General features: G+C 43.3%; 1 protein-coding gene across 1 annotated transcript; it reads right to left on the bottom strand.

The window, feature by feature from the left end:
- Positions 1 to 804: 804 nt before the first annotated feature.
- On the bottom strand, positions 805 to 20,131 carry LOC102786227 (calcium/calmodulin-dependent protein kinase type 1D-like). The gene is made up of 13 exons (XM_087849831.1): positions 19,979 to 20,131; positions 16,403 to 16,503; positions 13,053 to 13,178; positions 12,857 to 12,931; positions 8,009 to 8,147; positions 7,712 to 7,835; positions 5,963 to 6,038; positions 4,376 to 4,488; positions 3,149 to 3,227; positions 2,510 to 2,597; positions 1,625 to 1,959; positions 1,319 to 1,400; positions 805 to 1,238 (listed from the first exon to the last, which is right to left on the bottom strand). Exons 1-12 carry the CDS (start codon positions 20,108 to 20,110, stop codon positions 1,337 to 1,339), a joined length of 1,452 nt encoding a protein of 483 aa, XP_087705957.1. The 5' UTR covers positions 20,111 to 20,131; the 3' UTR covers positions 805 to 1,238; positions 1,319 to 1,336.
- Between the last annotated feature and the right edge of the window lie 2,858 nt (positions 20,132 to 22,989).

Below are 22,989 nucleotides of genomic sequence, written 5' to 3'. Positions count from 1 at the left end.
GCGGGTTTTGTACTGTAATAAAGCCAACACTCCTCATCCCCATGATGATGATCACTGCACAGGAAAGCAGGAATTCAGTGAAGGATGATGTCACTCGAAGTCCTTCTAAACGAACCGTCGAACACGGCGACGTGATGACGAGCCACAAATGACCAAATCAGTTCACAGGTTGGACTCTGTTCCCCTCTGCTGTCTCCACTGAGAACATCTCACCTCACAACATCACACGGAGCCTTTCTCCCTCCTCTCTACTGGACGTCACATCGTCCAATCACATGATTGACACCTCATCATCCTGCTGATCACATGATTTAACCTTTAAAATCACTTCAGTGAATCTTATTTAACACAGAAATACCATCACATGTGGATATGATTCATTTCATATTCAGTTTATGTAATTCTGCTTTAATCAGATTAGCCTTTAGCACATTCTCACATGATGTGTAATATAATCCCTTTACTCCAAACACAGACAAATACTTTATTTTACCTTTTAAAACTCTGTTTGTTCATTTATTTAAAACAACTTCTTTTTATTAAATCATACAAAGTATGAGTCAGATATTCTCTGAGATGTGTCGTCTTCCACACACACACAGGTCACTCTGTGATCCATAAACTCAAATTTCCACCTATGCATGACCAGCATTAAGACCAGTTAACTATCAGCAAGGTCGCATATGAATCGTGTTCAATAACCTTTCATTTAAAACCAAGTGTAATGATGGTGCAGCGACAGAGTCACACTCCTGGAGTCACCTCTAGATCCTGTGCACACACAAAATTAATCCACCAGAAGAGTCGTTTTTACTACTTTATTTTATTTGTATATTGACTTATATCAATGTATATTTGATGAATAATGAAGATGGTTTATTGTTAAAATGGGGAAACACTATGTAGCTCTCTGATCAGTGTTCACATGAGGCTGGATATTAACACCTTGACCGTCTCTCGAGCGTCACCTGACACTGCCCCAACGGTTACCCAAAGCTTGCACCCAGACGTCGTGGGCAGGTAGCCAGACTTGCTTGTTTGGTACCTCCCACCTAAATATTTCTGCTGATCAAGCACATCCCTCTAAAGCACTGGTAGACAGCTGTGGTGGACACTGTAGACGCTGCTCAGGAACAACAGGAAATACCCGGGAGATGTGCCAGACGCCACAGGACACCGCCAAAGGCTCCTTGTCGGTGCCCTGATGGGTCAGAGCTGTTACGGCAGCAAGAAGAGGCCTGCACAACATCAGAGAGGGGGTGTGGGTGTTATGGCTGTTAAGTACAGCTGACATGTAAACGTGGATACACACATTTACCTGCATCTCGTCATCAAGTCACATGATGCAGCACACACCAGACTGAAGCGGCTGGTCCTTCCTCGGAGCCCCTGCATCGAGCCTGCAACACACTCAGGATTTATTCAAAGCCAACGAATGGATGGCAAATTATATAAAGCGTCACTCTGGAGGTCTTAATAATCAGTTTACACATTTAAGCATCATTTGAAACAGTATAAATATACACATAAAAGAAGCAAAGTAAAGAAAGATGTAGATGGCCATTTATTCTAGTTATTTCTCTTTATCTGATGCAGACGGCAGCTGGAAGGGGTCAGCAGTTACCTCTGAGACTGAAAAAACAGAGCATCACTCTCTGAATGGAAGGCATGAACTTGTCTGGACTCATCAGTGCTGAGAGGACTTCCTGGTTCACTTTGACTCAGTGAAGGACACAGTCCTGTCTCCAGCTCACAGTCACTCCAGGAGAGACGACTGGCAGACTGGACGGGGTTTCCATTGGGGTCAAGGGGGTCCGCCTGACCTCGGCAGCTCCTCACAGGCTCCGAGTCGTTCTGGGACGAGGACTCTGGTTTGATGTTCGGTATGGAGGGTGTGGAGGGCACGCTGTGGGACATTTTCTTCATGTGCTGGATTACAGAGGCTGCATTGAAGGCTTGCTGTTGGAGATCCACAGAGTGAGCAGTTAGTACTGGTGCAGCCTGCATCTTGTATAGAAAAACATCTCGTATAGGAAAAGTGTCTTTTAGAGTTTAGACTCCTGCTGGAACAGAACATGTGTTCATATATCCATTATTTCAGAAACCAGGTCTGTACGTCTATAGAGGTGGAACAGGTACCCAGACGTATTGTTTTTGCTTTCTCAGACGGCATAAGTCCTTTGTTTTAGTATTCCTCTGTCCTCTTTAACTTGAACTACTTATTGATAGAATTATATTGAATTCTATCAATATTAAAATGTCTTAATGGACTCCTTATAGCAGATGTTTTATGGATTAACATGTTTGTGTTAATACATGTGAATGGCAGTTGAAGGGGATTCTCTATCAACAGGAAAAGCAGTAAAACTTATGAAAATATTACAATTTATGCACAGAGTCGTCCAATGGGCTGCACTGGAGTCTCTGCTGGGCCGATTCTGGGCCCCCAGCCCGGTGTTTGACACCGTATGTAGTCACACTTGTAACCTTTCCAATCATTAGCCATTACCTTCCATTTGGATGTGGCAAAGTTTCTCTCCAACTGTTCACACACAGACTGATAAATGTCCTGGTCTCTGGCTGTGTCTCCAACAATCCTGCGAGGGGAACACGAGCAGACGTTAGCTTCTTGGGTATTTGGACAACGCTGCGTCTGTAGCATCATCGGGCAGATAGAGCTAGTCTTTGTTCCACATTCTCCGAGGCTCAAAAGACAAACAAACATACTGTGTTGTCTCTTAACCGAGGTCTGTCTTCTGTCTTTCAGGCCTTTGTCTTGCATAGCTGCCCATAACTTTCCTTCTCTTTAAGAATGATTGTTGATTTGGCCAATCATACAATGTTTCTCCCTTATTTTGGTTTTTCATCCTGCTGACAACCTCCTTGCCTCCTTCAGTGAACCTCAACAATAGTTGAAGACTTGGACTGAACCCCAGATATTAGACCAGATCAGTTTCTTTGAATAATGAGGTCTCACGTGTCAACTAACCAATTACTTTTGAGTCAGAAAAAGACTGTAATTCATAAACAGTTGATACTTTTCTTCATAAATCAAGCAGACGGCTATCTTCAGTCACATGTTGATTATGTGGTTTAAATGTGTAATCATTGTCCAAACATTATGACATGTAAGAGGCAAAGCACTAACCAGGGGTGCCTGAGCGCCTGTTCAGTGGTGAAGCGTTTCGTGGGGTTTTTCTCCATCATGTTCTTGATGAACTCTTTGGCTGTTGACACATAACATGGACAGACTTCAGCGTACAGTAGCCTGATTTCTCTATGTTACACAGTTTTATTAAAACCCTTCATTAGGACACCTGCATATCAAGAAACGTGTGAACAAACAGGAGGATGCTGGGTGGTGCCAAACACGGCTGCTGATTGATTGGACTCTCACAGCAAGATCATCTAGAGTTCACACAGAAGGTTGACTTGTAGAAAAGCAGCAGTGTCCTGGATGAACGGGCCTTGTTGTTGATGAGCGATCAGAGCAGATTGATGCTAAAACCAGCCCTGGAAAGGTCCGGCTACATCTGGAGCTGTCCACAGCTCACACACAAAACATTTCACTGCATGAGTGTGTATGTGACAAATAAAGCTTGTTTGTTTGATGTCAATTCTGTGAGTTCAAGTTTTTCAAAGAGGAAGAGGAGAAGCTGTGTTTGTTCACAAACGTAAGGCCACCACAGCTGGAACGATTTCTGTTCTGCTCCCTGTGTTTTGGACAGATGATGTTTGCTTGCTGTGGCTTTTGTTGGCTGGAGTGCTCCTGCCTGCATCTCCGTCTGCTCTGTTTGGATTTCTATCTTCCAGTCATGTCAGCGTGTCTGTCTGCTTTCTCACTGTTCCTTTTACATGTTCATAAAACTTGACCTCTGACCTTGACCTTCATTGCAAGGTCACTGAGATTCAAACTGGTCCAAGATTTTTAGTAGATACACCCGTGGTATCAGTTTGAAGCTCCTAAGTTGCCTCATTGCCGAGTTATTGCACAAACTTGACGATAATACCCCATCAGCCTTTTACAGCTGAGGGGCGAACAGGACAAGAAAGTCTGGTTCCTTGGAGGTCAAATATAAAGAAATGAGGTGGATCAAGATTTGTTCTCATTCTGACATCTGCATGATGGATCAGGCTCATGTTCATGGGAAGCTGTGGTTTTACATCCTCCAGGTTTTGTGAAGAAACGTGGAACTTAGTCTGTGGAGTCACATGAATAATTCCCTCTTTAAATGATAGTGAAACAGTGCAACCTGTAATGTAAGTGTGTTAGAAAAAGGACTGGTTATCTGAGCCAGTCTCAGCTACATCGAGTACAGATGAAGGAAAGAGGAGGGTCAATGCTGGAAACTGTGGCGTGTAGCTGTTAGCGTACCTGACTCGGAGATGTCGTCCCAGAAGGGCGAGTGAAAGGCGTACTCAGCTCTCATGATCTTTGAAAACAAACGCGTCTCATTTTCTTCGAAGAATGGAGGGTAGCCACAGAGCCTGCAGCACACACAGATACGCAGCTTTGCATCAGCTCTGGTTACTTCAGCAACCATCGTCATGCTTATATGACATTTATACAATATGCCCTGACGCTGGTTTCCTCAGCTACTGTAGCAAACGGGCAGAGCAGCCAAAGCCTTTCACCACAAACACAAACTGCACTGATTCACACAGCAGGACAAAGAAATGTTTAAACTGACACATTTTACTGTTCTGCTCAACCATCTCTGATTTTATAAAAATGTTACTGAAAATATGAACATTGATAGTGAGGGCTGTGAAATTTACGCTTCACTTTTCTTCTTTTGATGGACTATCGACACGAGCTGTGAGGCAGTGTTTGAACATAAATGTCTCAAAGACGATTAAATAAAAAGTACTTTCACCTTTCACTTTCCATCAAAATCAGTCAGGAGCTGTAATTTGAGACATTACATGTCTGAGTACTGGCTGGTGAAAATGTGACAACAGTCCAGGATTCCTGTAAAGTTCCTGTGAGCACACATTAATCAAAGGATTTCTGAATGGTGTATAGTTATACCATAAAATATCTTGATGCTCAATCATCCAGCTTCTCATAAACAGGACAAATATTTATGCAAACTGGAAAAGTTCAGAAACTGGCTGATTTGAGATGGATACATTGGATATGATGGCGGCAACATTTCTCACTTAGAGTTGGTGGAGGGCCACAAAAGAAAAGTGAAAACAGAATATATCCTGAAACGATTCCAGGAAACTGGAGAAATGTGTGTGCGTAATTAAAGACATCATCCTGTCGTGCACGTCACTGTATGTGACCTGTTGAACCACGCCATAAGCTAAAGCTCTCTGTGAACATGATCAGGAAATGCAGCTGCAGAGAAGAGCGCCATGTGTTCCCCTCCACACACTTTCTGCAGGCTCTGCACAGACAAAGACCACGACAGCAGCTACGTTCACCAGATGAGGACAAATCCAAACCACTCTCTCCTCAGACATGATGAACTGCTGATAAAGTGTAAACGTGGCCCCTCCCAACCTTTCGTACCTGTTGCTGCCACCAAATTCAGAATGAGCTGATGTTTTTCTAAAATGAGTAAATTGTCTCATTTTAAACATTTGATGTATTTCTATGATGTATTGATGCTTTTACAGCAACGATCATTTGATCCCGTCTTTGATGAGTTGATGAGCTTTCAGATGCTTCTGCTCTTATTTATATTTCACACAACATTGTTGGAGCACACAGCTTCGTGTTCAGCCCAACCTTCCAGCTCGCAGTGACCCGGCTACTGCTGGAGCCACAGTTACTACAGTGGAAGTAAATACTGCAGTATCTGGTGACTCTAATGTTGTACAAGTATTCATGTACTTCTGACTTTTGGAACATGAATAAAATCAATAACTGATGAATGTTCACAGTTCTCCATAATGAATATTCATGTCTACAGTTAGCCATGTTATCATGAACGCACAGGCCTGTACTTACAGAATATACGTGATGACTCCAATTGACCAGCAGTCCACTGCTTTGCTGTAGGGTTTCTGGGCCAAAACCTCCGGAGCTGCAGAAGCAGGACAAACAACGTGCAATATAAGCACCAAACAACAGACTGTTCCACTCCAGAAAAAGTCACGTTAAAGCTAATATGTTAAAGCTAATATGTTAAAGTTAATATGTTAAAGCTAATATGTTAAAGCTAATATGTTAAAGCTAATATGTTAAAGTTAATATGTTAAAGCTAATATGTTAAAGTTAATATGTTAAAGCTAATATGTTAAAGTTAATATGTTAAAGCTAATATGTTAAAGCTAATATGTTAAAGTTAATATGTTAAAGCTAATATGTTAAAGTTAATATGTTAAAGTTAATATGTTAAAGCTAATATGTTAAAGCTAATATGTTAAAGCTAATATGTTAAAGTTAATATGTTAAAGCTAATATGTTAAAGCTAATATGTTAAAGTTAATATGTTAAAGCTAATATGTTAAAGCTAATATGTTAAAGCTAATATGTTAAAGTTAATATGTTAAAGCTAATATGTTAAAGTTAATATGTTAAAGTTAATATGTTAAAGTTAATATGTTAAAGCTAATATGTTAAAGTTAATATGTTAAAGCTAATATGTTAAAGCTAATATGTTAAAGCTAATATGTTAAAGTTAATATGTTAAAGCTAATATGTTAAAGCTAATATGTTAAAGTTAAGTTAATATATGGTTCAAAACTAAAGGCAAAAAGTTACCTTTAGTTTTCAGTAATAATAAGATCAAAGTCCAGTTTATCACATAAAAACAACAGAGCTGACCAAAGTTCCTGCTGCTCCACCTGGTCGTTACTTTCACAATAAATCAATCGAGCCCTCCAGGTCGTGCTGTCACCAGAGATGGGCAGTAACGCGTTACTGTAATCCGATTACTTTTTTCAAGTAACGAGTAAAGTAAGGGATTACTATTGTAAAAACGGTAATTAGATTACCGTTACTTTCCCGTAGGAACGCTGCGTTACTGCGTTACTAAAACCGTGATTTTTTTGCGAGAATGTCTCATGACAGTGACGTAAGCGAGTGCGACGTTCGTGACAACAGCTGTGTGCAGATCAACAATGGATCATATATCGAGTGCAGAGAGAGTATGAGCGTGCAGCGTTTAAAGCGTGGAAGTACTGACCTTACTTTGAGTTTGATTCCATAAAAAGTGACAAAAACATTAGTGTCCGTTGTGCGTGGGAAGAAAACTTCTTTTTACAGCGAAAAAACCCCTAAACTTCCAAACAAGCACCGAGTAGCTACGACGTAATGGGAAACTCACAGAGAAACTCGCGGATTCTTCCACTGACCGCTGCACACCTGCACCAGGGTAACCCTCCGCCTACCCCACTCCTGCTTTACAGGTGAAAATAGAGCAACAGGACTATGGAACGCCAGGACTGCCATATTGATGATTACTGATTACTTTTTTCAAGTAACTTGACCAACACTGGCTGTCACTGCCCACATGAGCACTGAAGCCTCTCAGCAGGACGATGGAGCGCCCAGTGACTCCTGGAGGTCAGGTGCTGTCATTCAGCACATACACAATAACTGTCTGATTTATGAAAATTGATTTTTTTTCTTGCTCCAGTGTGATGAGATTTTGACCAAAGTAATTGTTTGTGCTCTATCACTGCAGAGGGAAAAACAGTAAGTCAATCTATCATTTTTAACTATATCACACATTACATATGCAGAGAAACTCACCAACATATCCTGGTGTTCCACAGGCTGTAGACATCACACCGTGCTCCAGCGTCTTAGACAGACCAAAGTCACTGACCATAATCTTTGCATTCTCATCTGTATTATAGTACAGCAGGTTTTCAGGCTGAGAGAGCAGGAAAAGCAAGACATGAAATAAAGAAATGTACCTCAAATGTTCAAATACACTCAGTAAACATCTGTTAAAGTCATTTTACCAAACATGTCAACATCTGTGGCTTTCACTCTCCTACTGGGAGCATGTTTGTGTCTCTGTTATGGTGGATCTTTGTGTCTTACCTTCAGATCTCTGTGCACAATGCTGTTTTCATGCAGGTAGCTGACAGCCTGCAGCACCTGTTTGATCACTTTGCTGGCATCCTTCTCAGTATAAGCACCTTTGTCTAAAATGCGATCAAACAGCTCCCCACCTGATACCCTGCACAAAACAGAAGAAGAGTTATCAGCGTTTGTGTCTGGCAATCAGGTCTTCTGAACTCCTGCAGGACGGTAGACGAAGGACGACCACGGTCCACCTTTGAGAAAGTCATCAAATGATATAATAACCGAAAATGTTGTTACGCTGTGCAAACAGACTTCGAGTAGCATTTAGGAAATGTGCCTACTGTCAGGTTTGTCCTCACCATCATCTGTGTGTACAGGACTGCCATTTCCAGTTCTCTGTTTAACAAACTTGCACCGCTAAGGCCAAAGTAGGAGACAATAAAGAAACAATAGTCTCCAAGGAGGAAGCCAGACACCCCAACCTTTCTGAAATGTACACGGAGATACTCTGGCAGTTACTGAAGACATATCCATACTGTCCACTGTCCATCGGAGAGTGTTTTGTCGTTTCTTTATTGATTCTGGGTTTGTGACAATCTTTTGTGGCTGTCTTTGTGTATGAGTATGACTGATAGTTTCCCTTAGCATTTATTATATCCTCTGCAGTCTGATTATTTTCTAGGTCATCTTCTTGGTTGTTAGTTCCTGTCATCTGTTTTAGTTCCTCCAAGAGTCCCGGGGTGGAGCGGCTGATCCACGGGACCTGCTGGAGCCACCACACATCCTCCCACGGCTTCTGCCCTGGACTCTGGACCTTGGCAGCCTGCCTTGCTTAACCTCAAAGGTCATCATGTTTTACTGCTACTGCCTAATTGCTCCTCACCACCTCACTCCCCATCAGCTCTGGATCCCTATCTGCCTGTGACTCATCCGACCCAGCTCTTTCCACTTCCACACCTCTGCTATCACCTGTGTGCTTTCTGACAGGTTCTCAGCAGTGGAGGAAAGACTGTTCAGCTGAGTCCATGGTCTTACTGTGGAGCAGTCATCTGACACGTTTCTGGGGTGTATTTGTATCTCAGCCAGCCACACCTGGATGTCCTCTAAGACATGTTTCAGCAAGGCTGAGTTTTCTGTTCTAGAGTCCACATGTTCAAAGACTGCTTTCCCCCTAGCTTGTGCAAACCGAGCTGGCTGAATGCCCAACACACACACAGAAACCGGTGCGTCCTAACAATCTGGAGGGTCTCCACCCAGCACTGTTACAACCCCAGTCTGCAGTGGGACCTGTCTGCTTTGCTGAGAGATCCAGACAGCCTCAAGGGTCCATGGATCCCCCTGAGCTTGAGTGCCCTGAATGTCTTTCCTTGGCAAGGCATGTCTTTTATCCTGTCTTCCTTCTCTCACCCCAACCAATCACAGCAGATGGCCCCGCCCCTCCCTGAGCCTGGTTCTGCCGGAGGTTTCTTCCTGTTAAAAGGGAGTTTTTCCTTCCCACTGTCGCCAAAGTGCTGCTCATAGGGGGTCATATGATTGTTGGGTTTTTCTCAGTATGTATGAAGCGCCTTGAGGCGACTGTTGTTGTGATTTGGCGCATATATAAATAACATTGAATTGAATTGAATTGAAGCCATGGTTCCTGCTCCACCAGTGCCTGTGGATCCCTCACCACCCAACCGAGACCTGAGTGGTCCCGTCACTTTCTTTGCCAGTGCCAGGCCTGGTCCCCTGCAAGCCACTGAAGACATCCCGTCTCCTTCGCCTCTCCTTTTGCTGCTGGTGATGCGGCTAGCCCCCTGTTCATGAGTGGATGACTGGTCCACTTCAGGAGATATTTTGTGAGGCTCAGCAGTGCAGAGGGACCTGAGGCCCCTCTCATGGAACCACGTCTACATTCAGAAGTCCTCCATACTGAGACATTAAACATGAAGAGGACAGGCTGAGGGAAAATATGTGCATTATAATTATACTATTAACATTACCATCAGCAGCAAGCAATAGATTGTGAAGTAGCTGAATTCTGTGTATGCATATTCCCATTTTCATATCCATCACATACATGTGCACATAGGGATCATCTATAATGATCTAGTAGAAGGTTTTCCACTGTAACACGTTCAGGTTGTGTTTGTGATTCCAGGATTTGGAGGATGGCTCTTTCTGCAATAGTTCGTGCTGTGAAGAGAACATCAGCAGTAGAGTTTTGTTGCTGTAGTGTTGACATGTGTCCTGGATGAACACTGAGGCATGAGGAGGCGTGGTAATCTAGTATGACATATTTCCCATCAGAACAGACAGAGAGGTCATGTTCCAGATGTGATACAGGTGTTAATGCAGTTGCACACAGTTGTGTAAATGTTGGGTTTTCTTTGGACTGGTTAGATTTAGCAGTTTTTACTGCCGCCACCTGGTCCTGCTCCACCACAGGTCTCCACGCCACCTGGTCCTGCTCCACCACAGGTCTCCACGCCACCTGGTCCTGCTCCACCACAGGTCTCCACGCCACCTGGTCCTGCTCCACCACAGGTCTCCACGCCACCTGGTCCTGCTCCACCACAGGTCTCCACGCCACTTTGTCCTGCTCTGCCAGAGGTCTCTGCACTGTCTGGTCAGGCTCCACCCGAGCCTGAGGTAATCTCTTACCTTCAGGTCCTGCTCCGCCCGTACCAGGGCGCCTCCGTCTGTGTCGGGTCTCTGCCTCTGCCGCCTTCGTCAGCCTCCAGTTCTGTCTTCCGAGGGTCTCCGCCACCATAACCAGCCTCCAGCCAAGCCATCTGAGGGTCTCTGCCTCCACCCATGCCCGCCACGCAGGGTTCTACATCTGCTCTGCTTTCGTCGACTTGGTAGTCGGCCATGACAACAGAAACCTTACAGGTGCTCCACGTTCCATGTTTAGCCTCTCCTCATGTCTATTTCTGTCCTGTCCCACCATCTCAGTGTTTGTCTCTGTGTTTTTTGTACTTCCTGTTTTATTTTGACAGTCTCTTGTCCAGTGTTCACTTTTGCTCCTCCTGTCCTGTTAGTCTGTATTAGTTCCAGCGGTGCTCCCACCTGTTGCCCATCCTCTCGTTATCCTGTGTGCATTGATGTCCTTAGTCTCCGTCGACTTGTTGTTGCATTGTCCTCGCTCATGTTCTGCAGTTCTGTGGCTCACCTGTAGGGGCTAGATCCCACATGTTTTCCTGTTCCTTAGCTCAAAGGTTTCTTGTGTGTTTATGAGTTTGCTTAGCACAGCTGAGACGTGAAGCTTAATGTTTTATTGTTGATGATGAAGTCTGAGGAGGCTGAAGGAGAGCTGACATATGCGATGAAAGCAGTGGTGTTTGTTGATAGCTGGGCTGATAAAGTGCACGTCTCACTTTCTAACCACAGTGAATTGGACTGAGGATAAACACTGTGTTTTAAGGTGTTTGACTCTATGTTCGGTGCTTGCAGACCTCCTTGAGATCTGGGCTTTTGTAAAGTGTAACGTTGAATGCACAGTGTCACAGTGGTTAGCAGTGCCTCGCAGCAACAAGGGTACAAATCCTTTCTGTGGGCTCTTTTCTCCCCGTGTCTGCGTGGATCCTCTCCACATACTCCAGCCTCCTTCAACATGCAGTCAGTGAGCTCAGGTTCATTAGTGATTCTAAACTGGCTGTGAGTGTGAGGATGTCTCTGTTTGTTAGCCCTGTGATAGACCCAGCCCTGTGATAGACCCAGCCCTGTGCTGGCTGAGACAGCCTCCAGCACAACTGGGATTGTTCAGATAAGATCATTGATTTTAAGAAACCCATTTAACTGTTGCCATCCATCCACAGAGTGATGTGCAGAGGCTGATCCAGCAGTTTAAATCAGCGGTCTCCAACTTTTTTTGTGCCACGGACCGGTTTATGCCCGACAATATTTTCACGGACTGGCCTTTAAGGTGTCGCGGATAAATACAACAAAATAAAACTAGTACCGGTACCGAAAAAAAGAAGATTTATTCATAACACACGTGAAAAGACCCAGGAAAACGGAGTAAACGATAAAAACGATAACAAAATAACGCTGAAAACCGATAAAAACCCTGAAAACTATACATTTCACACCTGAGCCTCAACTCTCGCGGCCCGGTACCAAACGACTCACGGACCGGTACCGGTCCGAGGCCCGGGGGTTGGGGACCGCTGGTCTAAATCATCTTTTCCTGACTTATGCAGCAGAATAAAATTAAGGCTGAACAACTCTATCAGCTTGGAGGAAACACGGATTTCTAAATATTTAACGTTTCTTGTGTAAAGATAGTAAAAGGTCTGCTACAACCCCCTCATCCATACAAGGTGGTCAAATATTGGATTTGGACCCGTTTATTGACGAGTTGTGGCAGCAAAGGAGTCCCTAAGCAGTAACATCATTAAGGAGAGCTGGATGTTCTGGATTAAACTGCTCTGTCTTACAGCAGCCGCAGTGGTTCTGTGAACAACGCAAATAGAAACAGAAAGAGAAGAACGTGGATGTTTGATGACACCAAGAAATGATGCCAATAATTCTTCAGTGATCATACAACATGTTTGTAAAATATAAAGATTAAAGCCGACCTTTTTTGTTTTTGATTTGTAATGTAACAGCCTGGTGTATCCTGGAAACAGTCAATAATGAGCGAAGAATATAATAATACAACAGTTATTTGCTATATTACTTTGTACCAATATTCTTTATTCAATTTGAACAATAATTCATCCTAATGTTAGCAAACAAGGCTGAATTCTTACTATCCTGTACACACTGTATACTCACATCGTTAACGATTATACTGCAGTAATATGAGATTACCCATTGTCAGTGTTGCATTATGTCAAGGTAAATGTTAATAGAAAGTCAGCTCACAGTTCCACTTACAGCTGCATGACCAGGTAGTAGTGTGTCCGACTCTCGTAGAAGTCCTCCAGTCCCACCACGTTGTCGTGCTTTATCCTGAAACAGTTGAAACAGAAGGATAACTCGTTCTCTTTAACCTTTGACCTGTTAGGCAGCAGAACTAGTTACCGCTAGACTTTATTTATTACACATTTGAATAAGTGTGTGTGTTTGTTACCTCCTCAGCACATTTATTTCATTTTCTAGGTTGCTGTGGGCGAGATGTTTCTTCTTCAGACATTTCAGAGCATACATTTTCCCAGTTTTCTTCTCTCTCACCATGAAAACCTCTGAAAATGAGCCCCTGTACAAAAACATCACAGAGGATTAATGACAGCCTGTCCAAATGCTAGAAACAACAGTTTTATTTTGTTTGTTCTTACAATCCTCTCAGAGATCTACAGAAACATCTTCCCAGGGCGATGGATCCAACAAGCAGGGCTAGCTGCTCAAACATCAGCTCTACGACTTCTTTATTACCTCATCTGAAACCATTTATACTGGGGTTTGCTTTTTAACAGGGAAAATTCAAAGGTGTGAAAGAAATACAAAGTTTAATTAGGACAGTGGCAAGTTTATCATCCAAGACCAAAACCCTTTGATCATATAATTTCATAGAAAGCGATTCAGATGAGAACTAATGGACACAGTGGAGGATCTACTGCACAGGTGTCCAACCCCAGGCCTCGAGGGCCGGTGTCCTGCAGCTTTTAGATGTGTCCTTGATCCAACACAGCTGATTTAAGTGGCTAAATGACCTCAACATGTCTTTAAGACACCAGAGGCCTGGGAATGAACTCATCATGTGACTCAGGTGTGCTGACCCAGGGTGAGATCTAAAACCTGGGGTTGCCCACCCCTGATCTACTGTGAAGTAAATACCATCTGGTGGTATGTTTGAGAAACTAACATTAAAGCAACAATTACCTCCTTACGTTCACACTGATGCCAACCCCCCCCCCCCCCACACCCCCCCCCCCCCCCCCCCCACCACCACCACCACCACCAGACTGAACTTTAACAGCAGCAAAGTTCTGGTTTCAAACCGTCCCTGTGTTTCCTGTGTGTTGTGATCCTGGCTCCACCATCCAAACACATGTTTGTTAGATTATCAGCTGATTCTAAATCAGCTGTGGCTATGAGATAAACACTGTTTACTGTGTGTATTAACCAATAAACATGTCTCATATAACACGGTGCTTTGAATGATGACTAAGGCTAGAAGAATGATGTGTAAACACCACTTCATTTGACTCTGTGTGCAACAAATCTGCTCTAATTTCCTGAGGAACAGCACGTGTTGACCTGCACAGACGCCGACACCTGTTCATAACACCTGCCTTTAATTACATTCAGCACATCCATTCACAAGTGTAGGCAGCCAGACACTTAATCCTGTAATGAAGCAGTGCTAGGATGTTCTCAGACTGACGTCTCACACACAGGAGCCTTACTCATGCACTCTGAGACGGGTTTATTACCTCGCTCTTAAACAGCTCCTAACGTTAATGTAACACGTTGCTGCTCTTCACTGATTCAGTGAAGCCAGTATCTCCCAGGTTAGCAGCCAAAACAATTTTAAACAGTCTGAGAAACCAGCTGTCTTGTATCCATTTATAACTTTTCCATTCGGGTTTGTCTACGAAGTAAGTGTGGACACAGTAGCCTCAGCCTAAACAGTAAATACTGGGGATATGGAAATCATTCTGCCTGCTTCCTGCTCTGAGGCAGCGCTGTCAGAGCTTACAACTATCCACCGGTTGCCCTCAGATCACATGAAGGTGATACAGAGATGTGGCCTATGTGGAACAAGGTGAAAACACTGTCTTCACTCTCTGCACACCAAATCTGGGAGTGGGTGACGCAGTTATCTGCAGAGAGCATACTCCCATCTGGATAGTAGCAGCAGCACAGCAAGGATCACCTTCTTTCATTTCCCATAACATTGTGTTAACATTGTGTATTATTCACAGAGAGCTGTGTAACTGAGGCACATTATAGCACTGCTCTGGTCCTAATGACCAAAGTTACATTTCATTCACTGCATACATATTCAACACTTTATCAACCTTACAGACAATTTTAAATTAGCAGTAAATGTAACATGCTCACCTTTGTACCAAAAGGAAGCCCACACAGTAGGGATGCAATGATACCAATTTTTCAAACTGATACGATACCGATACTTGGATCTGAGTACTTGCCGATACTGAGTACAAAAACCGATACTTCTACCACACACACACACACACACACACACACACACACACACACACACACACACACACACACACACACACACACACAAATGCAATGAATTGGAAGACAGGTTTTATTTTATTCTCTGCCGATAAAAAATAAAATCTTAATAAAAATGACCACAAAAAAATTTCAAGTGAAAAATAAGCACTTCTGTTAAATTATTGCAGAGTCTCCACTTTGTAATTTAACAAAATATCACTGAACTATTGGCACTGTCTCGAGCTTTCAGAATAATAAATAAACACTTCAGTTTGGAATAAAATAAATACAAATTAGGTTTGAGAATAAAATAAACTTTTAAATTATTGCAGAGTGTCCATATTGTAAACAAACAAACAAAATAATTATTATTAAATAAATAATAAAATATAAAAAATTATAAAATAAATAATAAATAAAATAATAATTGGCCCCCTAGTGGCCAATCTAAAAAACTACAACAGAAATGACAAGCCACCCTCTGATTAATGAAATAAGTTGGTATCGGTTCATGGTATCGGTTAACTTTTACGAGTATGAGTACACACACATTTTACAGTATCGGCCCCGATACCCGATACCAGTATCGGTATCGGTGCATCCCTACCACACAGGTGTGTGGAACATACACACTCCACACAGAAAGGCCACAGCCAATCAGAATGTCCCAACCCAGAAGCTGCATATCTAACAGTACAATAGTAACAGGTGCACACATGCACGGCAGCCCTGAGCATGACTGGGATGTACCTGAGAGAGGTTAATGAAAGCAAATGCTCCTGTCAGCTCCACGGCTCAGCCTGTTTCCACTGGTGACATCAGACCAGTTCCTACATCATCATTCTCTGTTCATATGTGTTTATGTGGAAAACCAACTTTGCATTTCTTAGCTCCTGCTACTAAACAACAATATAGAACTTTTTCAACTGAGGAGGAAGTGAAAATATATATCGTCTTCACATAGATTACTGATTGGCAGAGCTAGCTCAAAATTTCAAGTTAATAAGTGGAAATTTTGAGAAAGATAACTCAAAATTTCGAGTTATGGATGCTTTCTTTGTGGCAGAAACAGGCTTCCATAGTCTGGGGTGCCTGCAGCTCAGCAGATAGAGCGGGTCTTCTGCTAGGCACGATACTTTGAATATGTGAGAATGTTAGCTAGAAAGCTAGTTAGCTAGAAACACAGAAGCAGAGCTTGTGTGAATGTTGCATGAAGTGCGTTGAGTGCTCCGGCAGGCTTAGAGGTATCCTCACACAGAACCATCACCATGAGTGAAAAGTACTCACGAGCCCATCTTCCCATTGAAGTCAAACACGTCCTTGATGTTACTGGTGCTTTTCTTCCAGCTGCAAACAATCTCCTTCTGGCCCATCTTAGCCGTAGTTTCCTGAACAACCACAAATCACATCAGTCATTCATGCTGACAGTGGAAACGTGTACTTATACATCACACATGTGAAAGTGCTGCTGAGCCAAAGTTTGCAGCATTCCAGTTTACTCCGGTGTCTACATATAACTAAGTGATTGTAGTTACTGTGTGCTCTGATGCACTGTGCCTCAGTACACAGAGTCAGGTTTGAGTCGATATGATGCTGAAATAAATCATTACAGTAAGTGAAGTTTCATTTATTCAGCTATACAAAGGAAAAATACCAGACGTCTGCGTTTTCATTTGATGTACTGTAGAGACACTGATAGCATCAAAGCATATGAAACCTATGTGTATAATTAAAAGGACAGTTCTTGTGTGTCTCTGTGTCCTCTGTGTGTGTCCTGGCATCCCTGTGTCCTCTCTGTGTGTGTCCTTGTGTCCCTCTGTCCTCTGTGTGTGTCCTTGTCTCTCTGTCCTCTGTGTGTGTCCTTGTGTCTCTGTCCTTCTCTGTGTGTCCTTGTGTCCCTCTGTCCTCTGTGTGTGTCCTTGTCTCTCTGTCCTCTGTGTGTGTCCTTGTCTCTCTGTCCTCTGTGTGTGTCCTTGTGTCTCTGTCCTTCTCTGTGTGTCCTTGTGTCCCTCTGTCCTCTGTGTGTGTGTCCTTGTCTCTCTGTCTTCTGTTTGTGTCCTTGTCTCTCTGTCCTCTGTGTGTGTCCTGGCATCCCTCTGTCCTCTGTGTGTGTGTCCTTGTCTCTCTGTCCTCTGTTTGTGTCCTTGTGTCCCTCTGTTCTCTGTGTGTGTGTCCTTGTGTCTCTGTCCTCTGTGTGTGTCCTTGTCTCTCTGTCCTCTGTGTGTGTCCTGGCATCCCTGTGTCCTCTGTGTGTGTGTCCTTGTCTCTCTGTCTTCTGTTTGTGTCCTTGTGTCCCTCTGTTCTCTCTGTGTGTGTCCTTGTGTCTCTGTCCTCTGTGTGTGTCCTTGTCTCTCTGTCCTCTGTGTGTGTCCTGGCATCCCTGTGTCCTCTGTGTGTGTGTCCTTGTCTCTCTGTCCTCTGTTTGTGTCCTTGTGTCCCTCTGTTCTCTGTGTGTGTGTCCTTGTGTCTCTGTCCTCTGTGTGTGTCCTTGTCTCTCTGTCCTCTGTGTGTGTCCTGGCATCCCTCTGTCCTCTGTGTGTGTGTCCTTGTCTCTCTGTCTTCTGTTTGTGTCCTTGTGTCCCTCTGTTCTCTGTGTGTGTGTCCTTGTGTCTCTGTCCTCTGTGTGTGTCCTTGTGTCTCTCTGTCTTCTGTTTGTGTCCTTGTCTCTCTGTCCTCTGTGTGTGTCCTTGTGTCCCTCTGTCCTCTGTTTGTGTCCTTGTCTCTCTGTCCTCTGTGTGTGTCCTTGTGTCCCTCTGTCCTCTGTTTGTGTCCTTGTCTCTCTGTCCTCTGTGTGTGTCCTGGCATCCCTGTGTCCTCTGTTTGTGTGTCTTTGTGTCTCTGTCCTCTGCGTGTGTGTCCTTGTGTCTCTGTCCTCTGCGTGTGTGTCCTTGTGTCTCTGTCCTCTGCGTGTGTGTCCTTGTCTCTCTGTCCTCTGTGTGTGTCCTTGTCTCTCTGTCCTCTGCATGTGTGTCCTTGTCTCTCTGTCCTCTGTGTGTGTCCTTGTGTCTCTGTCCTCTGCGTGTGTGTCCTTGTCTCTCTGTCCTCTGTGTGTGTCCTTGTCTCTCTGTCCGTGTCCTTGTCTCTCTGTCCTCTGTGTGTGTCCTTGTGTCTCTGTCCTCTGCGTGTGTGTCCTTGTGTCTCTGTCCTCTGCGTGTGTGTCCTTGTGTCTCTGTCCTCTGCGTGTGTATCCTTGTCTCTCTGTCCTCTGTGTGTGTCCTTGTGTCTCTGTCCTCTGTGTGTGTCCTTGTGTCTCTGTCCTCTGCGTGTGTGTCCTTGTGTCTCTGTCCTCTGCGTGTGTATCCTTGTCTCTCTGTCCTCTGTGTGTGTCCTTGTGTCTCTGTCCTCTGCGTGTGTGTCCTTGTGTCTCTGTCCTCTGCGTGTGTATCCTTGTGTCTCTGTCCTCTGCGTGTGTATCCTTGTCTCTCTGTCCTCTGTGTGTGTCCTTGTGTCTCTGTCCTCTGTGTGTGTCTTTGTCTCTCTGTCCTCTGCGTGTGTATCCTTGTCTCTCTGTCCTCTGTGTGTGTCCTTGTCTCTCTGTCCTCTGCGTGTGTATCCTTGTCTCTCTGTCCTCTGTGTGTGTCCTTGTGTCTCTGTCCTCTGCGTGTGTATCCTTGTCTCTCTGTCCTCTGTGTGTGTCCTTGTCTCTCTGTCCTCTGCGTGTGTATCCTTGTCTCTCTGTCCTCTGTGTGTGTCCTTGTGTCTCTGTCCTCTGTGTGTGTCCTTGTGTCTCTGTCCTCTGCGTGTGTGTCCTTGTCTCTCTGTCTTCTGTGTGTGTGTCCTTGTCCTGTTCCTGTGTGTCAGCTGTCTGTGTGTTTAGGTCCTGTGTCTCCCTCTGCTCATCATCTGTTAACCTTCCCAACTCTCAGCTGTTCTTGTATTTTCTAGTGTTCCTGGTTTTTGTGTATTTAGTTTTCCAAGTTCAGGATCTTGTGATTAGTTTCTCATTTATGATTTATGTTTTCATGTTTGGTTAATGTTTTGTTTTCGGCCATAATAAAAGGCACGCTTTTAGTTCCAATCTAGTTCTGCTTCCACGTTTCGTTCGTCTGCCTTTGGGTCCACTCCTGTCCACTCCACACCGTGTGTCAGTGATGTGTATTTGTCAGTCCTTCTCTGCTTTGTATTACCTGCAGCAAATTTTATTTAAGACACTCAGGTGTATGTCCTGTGTTCTTCCAGGTGTGTTTCTGTTATTTTGTGTTTAAAGGTTTATTTCAATATGTTGTTTTTTGTTTTTTTTTTTGAAATAGTATATTGGTAAGATTGACTAGTTCTGTGTGTTGTAATTTTATTATCAGCACATTTAAACAATCCGCTGAACATCTACTCGACTATCAGAGAGTGGTCTGAAACGTTCATTTCTTAGCCTGGGGATGGCGATGTACATAGAGTTTATACACATCTGATGCTTTGGAGAATAGAGGACTGAACCCTAAGCCTACCTAGTCCTGTCACCCCAGTTCCCCCTTGTTACACAAACAGTTGCATGTCCAAGCCTCACTGGCAAAGCCCATCTCTACTTATCAGGGCCACAGGATTCAAAAAGGCAGAGGATTAGAGCGATAAATACCTGTGCTTACTTAATCTCCCCGTCCACCTGCCTTCTCCTGTACTCCTGCCCTGACAAACACTGCTGGTTTTATTATGTGGACCTGAAACTGAGCTTGAATATTGGCAGTGCATACTAAACGTCACATGTTAAATTATGACGTGTATATTTCATTAGTTTTCTTGTGTGGAAAATTTGATAACATACAATAACTTCACATTACACAAGTGCTAATAATCTGTGCTGGAGACAAGAGTGTTTTATTAAATGTAAAGTTACATCTGAGAGAGAGAATAACTGAAATGAACGCTTACCTTAATCACAGACGTGAAATAAACGGAGCATTTGCCAGAGGACCTGTGCGCAGTTGGTTGAGGTATCCCAGTGGTGACCCGACTGTTTCTGGTGGCTCCTCCTCTTCTTGAGCAGGGGCGGGGCCTCCCCATTCATCTCTCCCACAGTGCTGCATTCACAGAGCCACGGGGCTTACGTTACAGCGCCAGGATTGAGAAGATGATGAGACTGCACAATTAAAGTGATAGTTCCAAATGAATGAAACTGCTGCATTCACAAAAATCACACTTTAGGCTACTTATTTATTTTATTCAGTACATGAATGCAGGGAGGGAAGTTCTCCCACCCTTCCCTCCCCTCAGGTTAAGAGTTTGGGTGTCATACTTGATAATACTCTTTCATTCCAGTCTCACATTAATTACATAACCCAGTCTGCTTACTTCCACTTACGTAATATTAACCGACTACGCCCCTTCCTTCCTCCCCATGCTGCTGCCATCTTTGTCCATAGTCTTATTACGTCCCGTATTGATTACTGCAATTCCCCCTTATTTGGTCTCCCTAAAAGGTCTCTTCATAAACTCCAACTTCTCCAAAACTCTGCAGCTCGGGTCATAACTCTACTCTGTTAAGAGCTCATACTACAACAGTTCTTCAGCAGCTTCACTGGTTGCCCGTAGAAACCAGGATAAACTTTAAAATCTTACTTCTCACGTACAAGTGTGTCCATAAATCTGCTCCTTCATATTTGTGTGACCTGCTCCATATCACCACTGTTTCCCTCTCAGATCATCATCTGCTGTTCATCTTACTGTTCTGTCCTCACACCTCATCACTGTGGGGAACAGAGCTTTCAGTCGCTCTGCTCCTCGGCTCTGCAACTCTCTTCCTCCTGCACTAAGAAATATTGACTCCCTCTCCATATTTAAGACACAGCTCAAAACATCTGTTTAAACTGGTTTATTCACTTTAATGCTGATTTTATCTGTTGTCAAGCTCTGTTTTGTAATTTTAACTTATTTTATGTATTTTATGACTATTGCTTCTTTTATTAATGTTGTTCTTTTGAAAGGTGACCTTGGCTTTTTGAAAGGCGCCCTCAAATAAAATGTATTATTATTATTATTATTATTATTATTATTATTATTATTATTATTATTATTATTATTATTATCATTATTTCCTAAAACAAATGTTTTCAAAAATCGTAGCAGTTTGAAATAATAGCCAAATGTGTGTGTTTTGTGTAAATGTCTGGTTATTTACCACAAACCAATACAATTTACTGAATTTACTGCATCCAGTTTCTTCATTCATCCACTGCTTATCAGGGTCACGACGGCCTATCCCTGCTGTCATGGAGCAAGAGGCAGGCTCCGCCCACAGCAGGGCGCTAATCTGTCACAGAGCTAACTCATAGCTACGTTCACACTGCAGGTGAAAGCGCATCAAATCTGACTTTTTTTTCCAGAAAATGTGTTTAAGAGACTGAAAGCTCGTTAGACAAAGGTTAAATGTGAGCATAAAAGATATGTGCTACCCGTTAAAGGGGGCGAAGAAACCAGGACTAAGTTTAAAGAAGAAACAGGTTAACTTTATAGAGGCTGTTTCCAAACCAGTGACAAAAGTAAAGTAGGACCTTTTACCAGGAAAAGCTAATTTCATCTTTTTGGAGTTTACAGTGAGCACTGAGGGAAGTCAGGAGTAGTTTTAAACTGGGATTGAAAGAAAATTAAACTGGGATTCTAGTTGAAAAGGGGGTGAAGGACGTAGATTTAGGAAAGCTCACAGCCCGGCGTAAATGCAAGGTGCTGTCTCACAACTCGATTTATTTGTTTGATTCATTAATTGTGGATAGAAGTAATTATGACAAAATAATGAGGAAACATTGAAAACATACAAGCCGTTGAGGGGACAGACAGGGTTGGGCAATTGAAAGGTTTGGTTTTGTTTAGCAGAATCACTTATGTTATATCCCAGGCTTTTAACATGTAAGTAGATTTAATGGGATAAATAAGGAATTAGTTCATTTCTCGGGGGAGAAATGAAAAAGGGGGACTGTTAAGAAATAGATATTTTTAATGCGTATCTGCTCCTTAGATTGTTTTATGAGAGGCCCAGGGCTGTACCAGGGCTTGAATGAGACCTAACCAACATTAACAACAACATTGTTGTGTTTCATGTTTGTCCTTTAGTTTGTTACATGTCTGTATATTGTGACATGACAAAGGTCTACCCACACAATTCCCCTTCTCCACGCATGTTTCAGCTGTGTCAGCTCTGCTGGCTCATGGTTACTTCAGCAGTGAGAGATGCAGCTCAACACAATGTTTCTCAGAGGCAGGATATTGATAGCACAGATAAGCAGATTAAGTCTGTGTGAATAGCTCATGCAAAGAGCTGCCCAGTAAGCTTCTTTACTGCATTGTTATAGTTATCCTAATTAGATGAATATTCACAGAGACAACAGAGAAGGCATAAACAAAAACAACTTAACACAAGAGACTGCTGCTGTTACACAGTGTTGTGGTTTAAGTTAACAGGCCAGGTCCAAAGAGGTCACTGTGACCAGCCGGAAAATAGCATCGCTATTCCTCGAAGATCCCAGGAGGATTCTGAGTGTCGTTAATACAGAAGCTCTTTTCTGCCCTTATTAACCAAACTGCACATATGAAGCACTATTGACACTAAATTATCCTTTGCAAAGCTGCAGTTCACTGTGATTGGTCAGATGTTGCCAATGCCACGCCCATCACGACTAAGAACCATTAACCTGACTACTGACGTTAGGATGAGCCAATCAAATGACAGTAAGGAACCCTGGCTTTGTAGCACAGGCCCAGGTCACCGTCTGTTCACTACTTTGTTACTGTCAAGAGAATTTTCAAATACTTGTAAATCTGATTGTGAGTTTTGCCTAAATCACCGTCTACGGTGTAGGCAACAAAACTGTTTGTTTGGTTTACATTTGCCTTCTTTATCTGTGCTCATGTTCTACATAACTGATTCATAACAGGGGTAATTAGACACA

Source organism: Neolamprologus brichardi, chromosome 13 (assembly GCF_056152115.1).
Source record: "Neolamprologus brichardi isolate AB-2024 chromosome 13, ASM5615211v1, whole genome shotgun sequence".
NCBI lineage: Eukaryota > Metazoa > Chordata > Actinopteri > Cichliformes > Cichlidae > Neolamprologus > Neolamprologus brichardi.
Note: the sequence above shows the minus strand (reverse complement) of the source record. Positions and strands in the feature narration are given on the sequence as shown.

What these genes read in the sequence shown, in the direction of transcription:
- LOC102786227 (XM_087849831.1), bottom strand. Translation starts at nt 20,110, where the DNA reads ATGGGGAGGCCCCGCCCCTGCTCAAGAAGAGGAGGAGCCACCAGAAAC. An exon ending in ATTTCACGTCTGTGATTAAG is followed by an intron (nt 16,504 to 19,978) that starts GTAAGCGTTCAT and finishes GTGGTTGTTCAG; the next exon opens with GAAACTACGGCTAAGATGGG. An exon ending in TTCAATGGGAAGATGGGCTC is followed by an intron (nt 13,179 to 16,402) that starts GTGAGTACTTTT and finishes GTTTTTGTACAG; the next exon opens with GGGCTCATTTTCAGAGGTTT.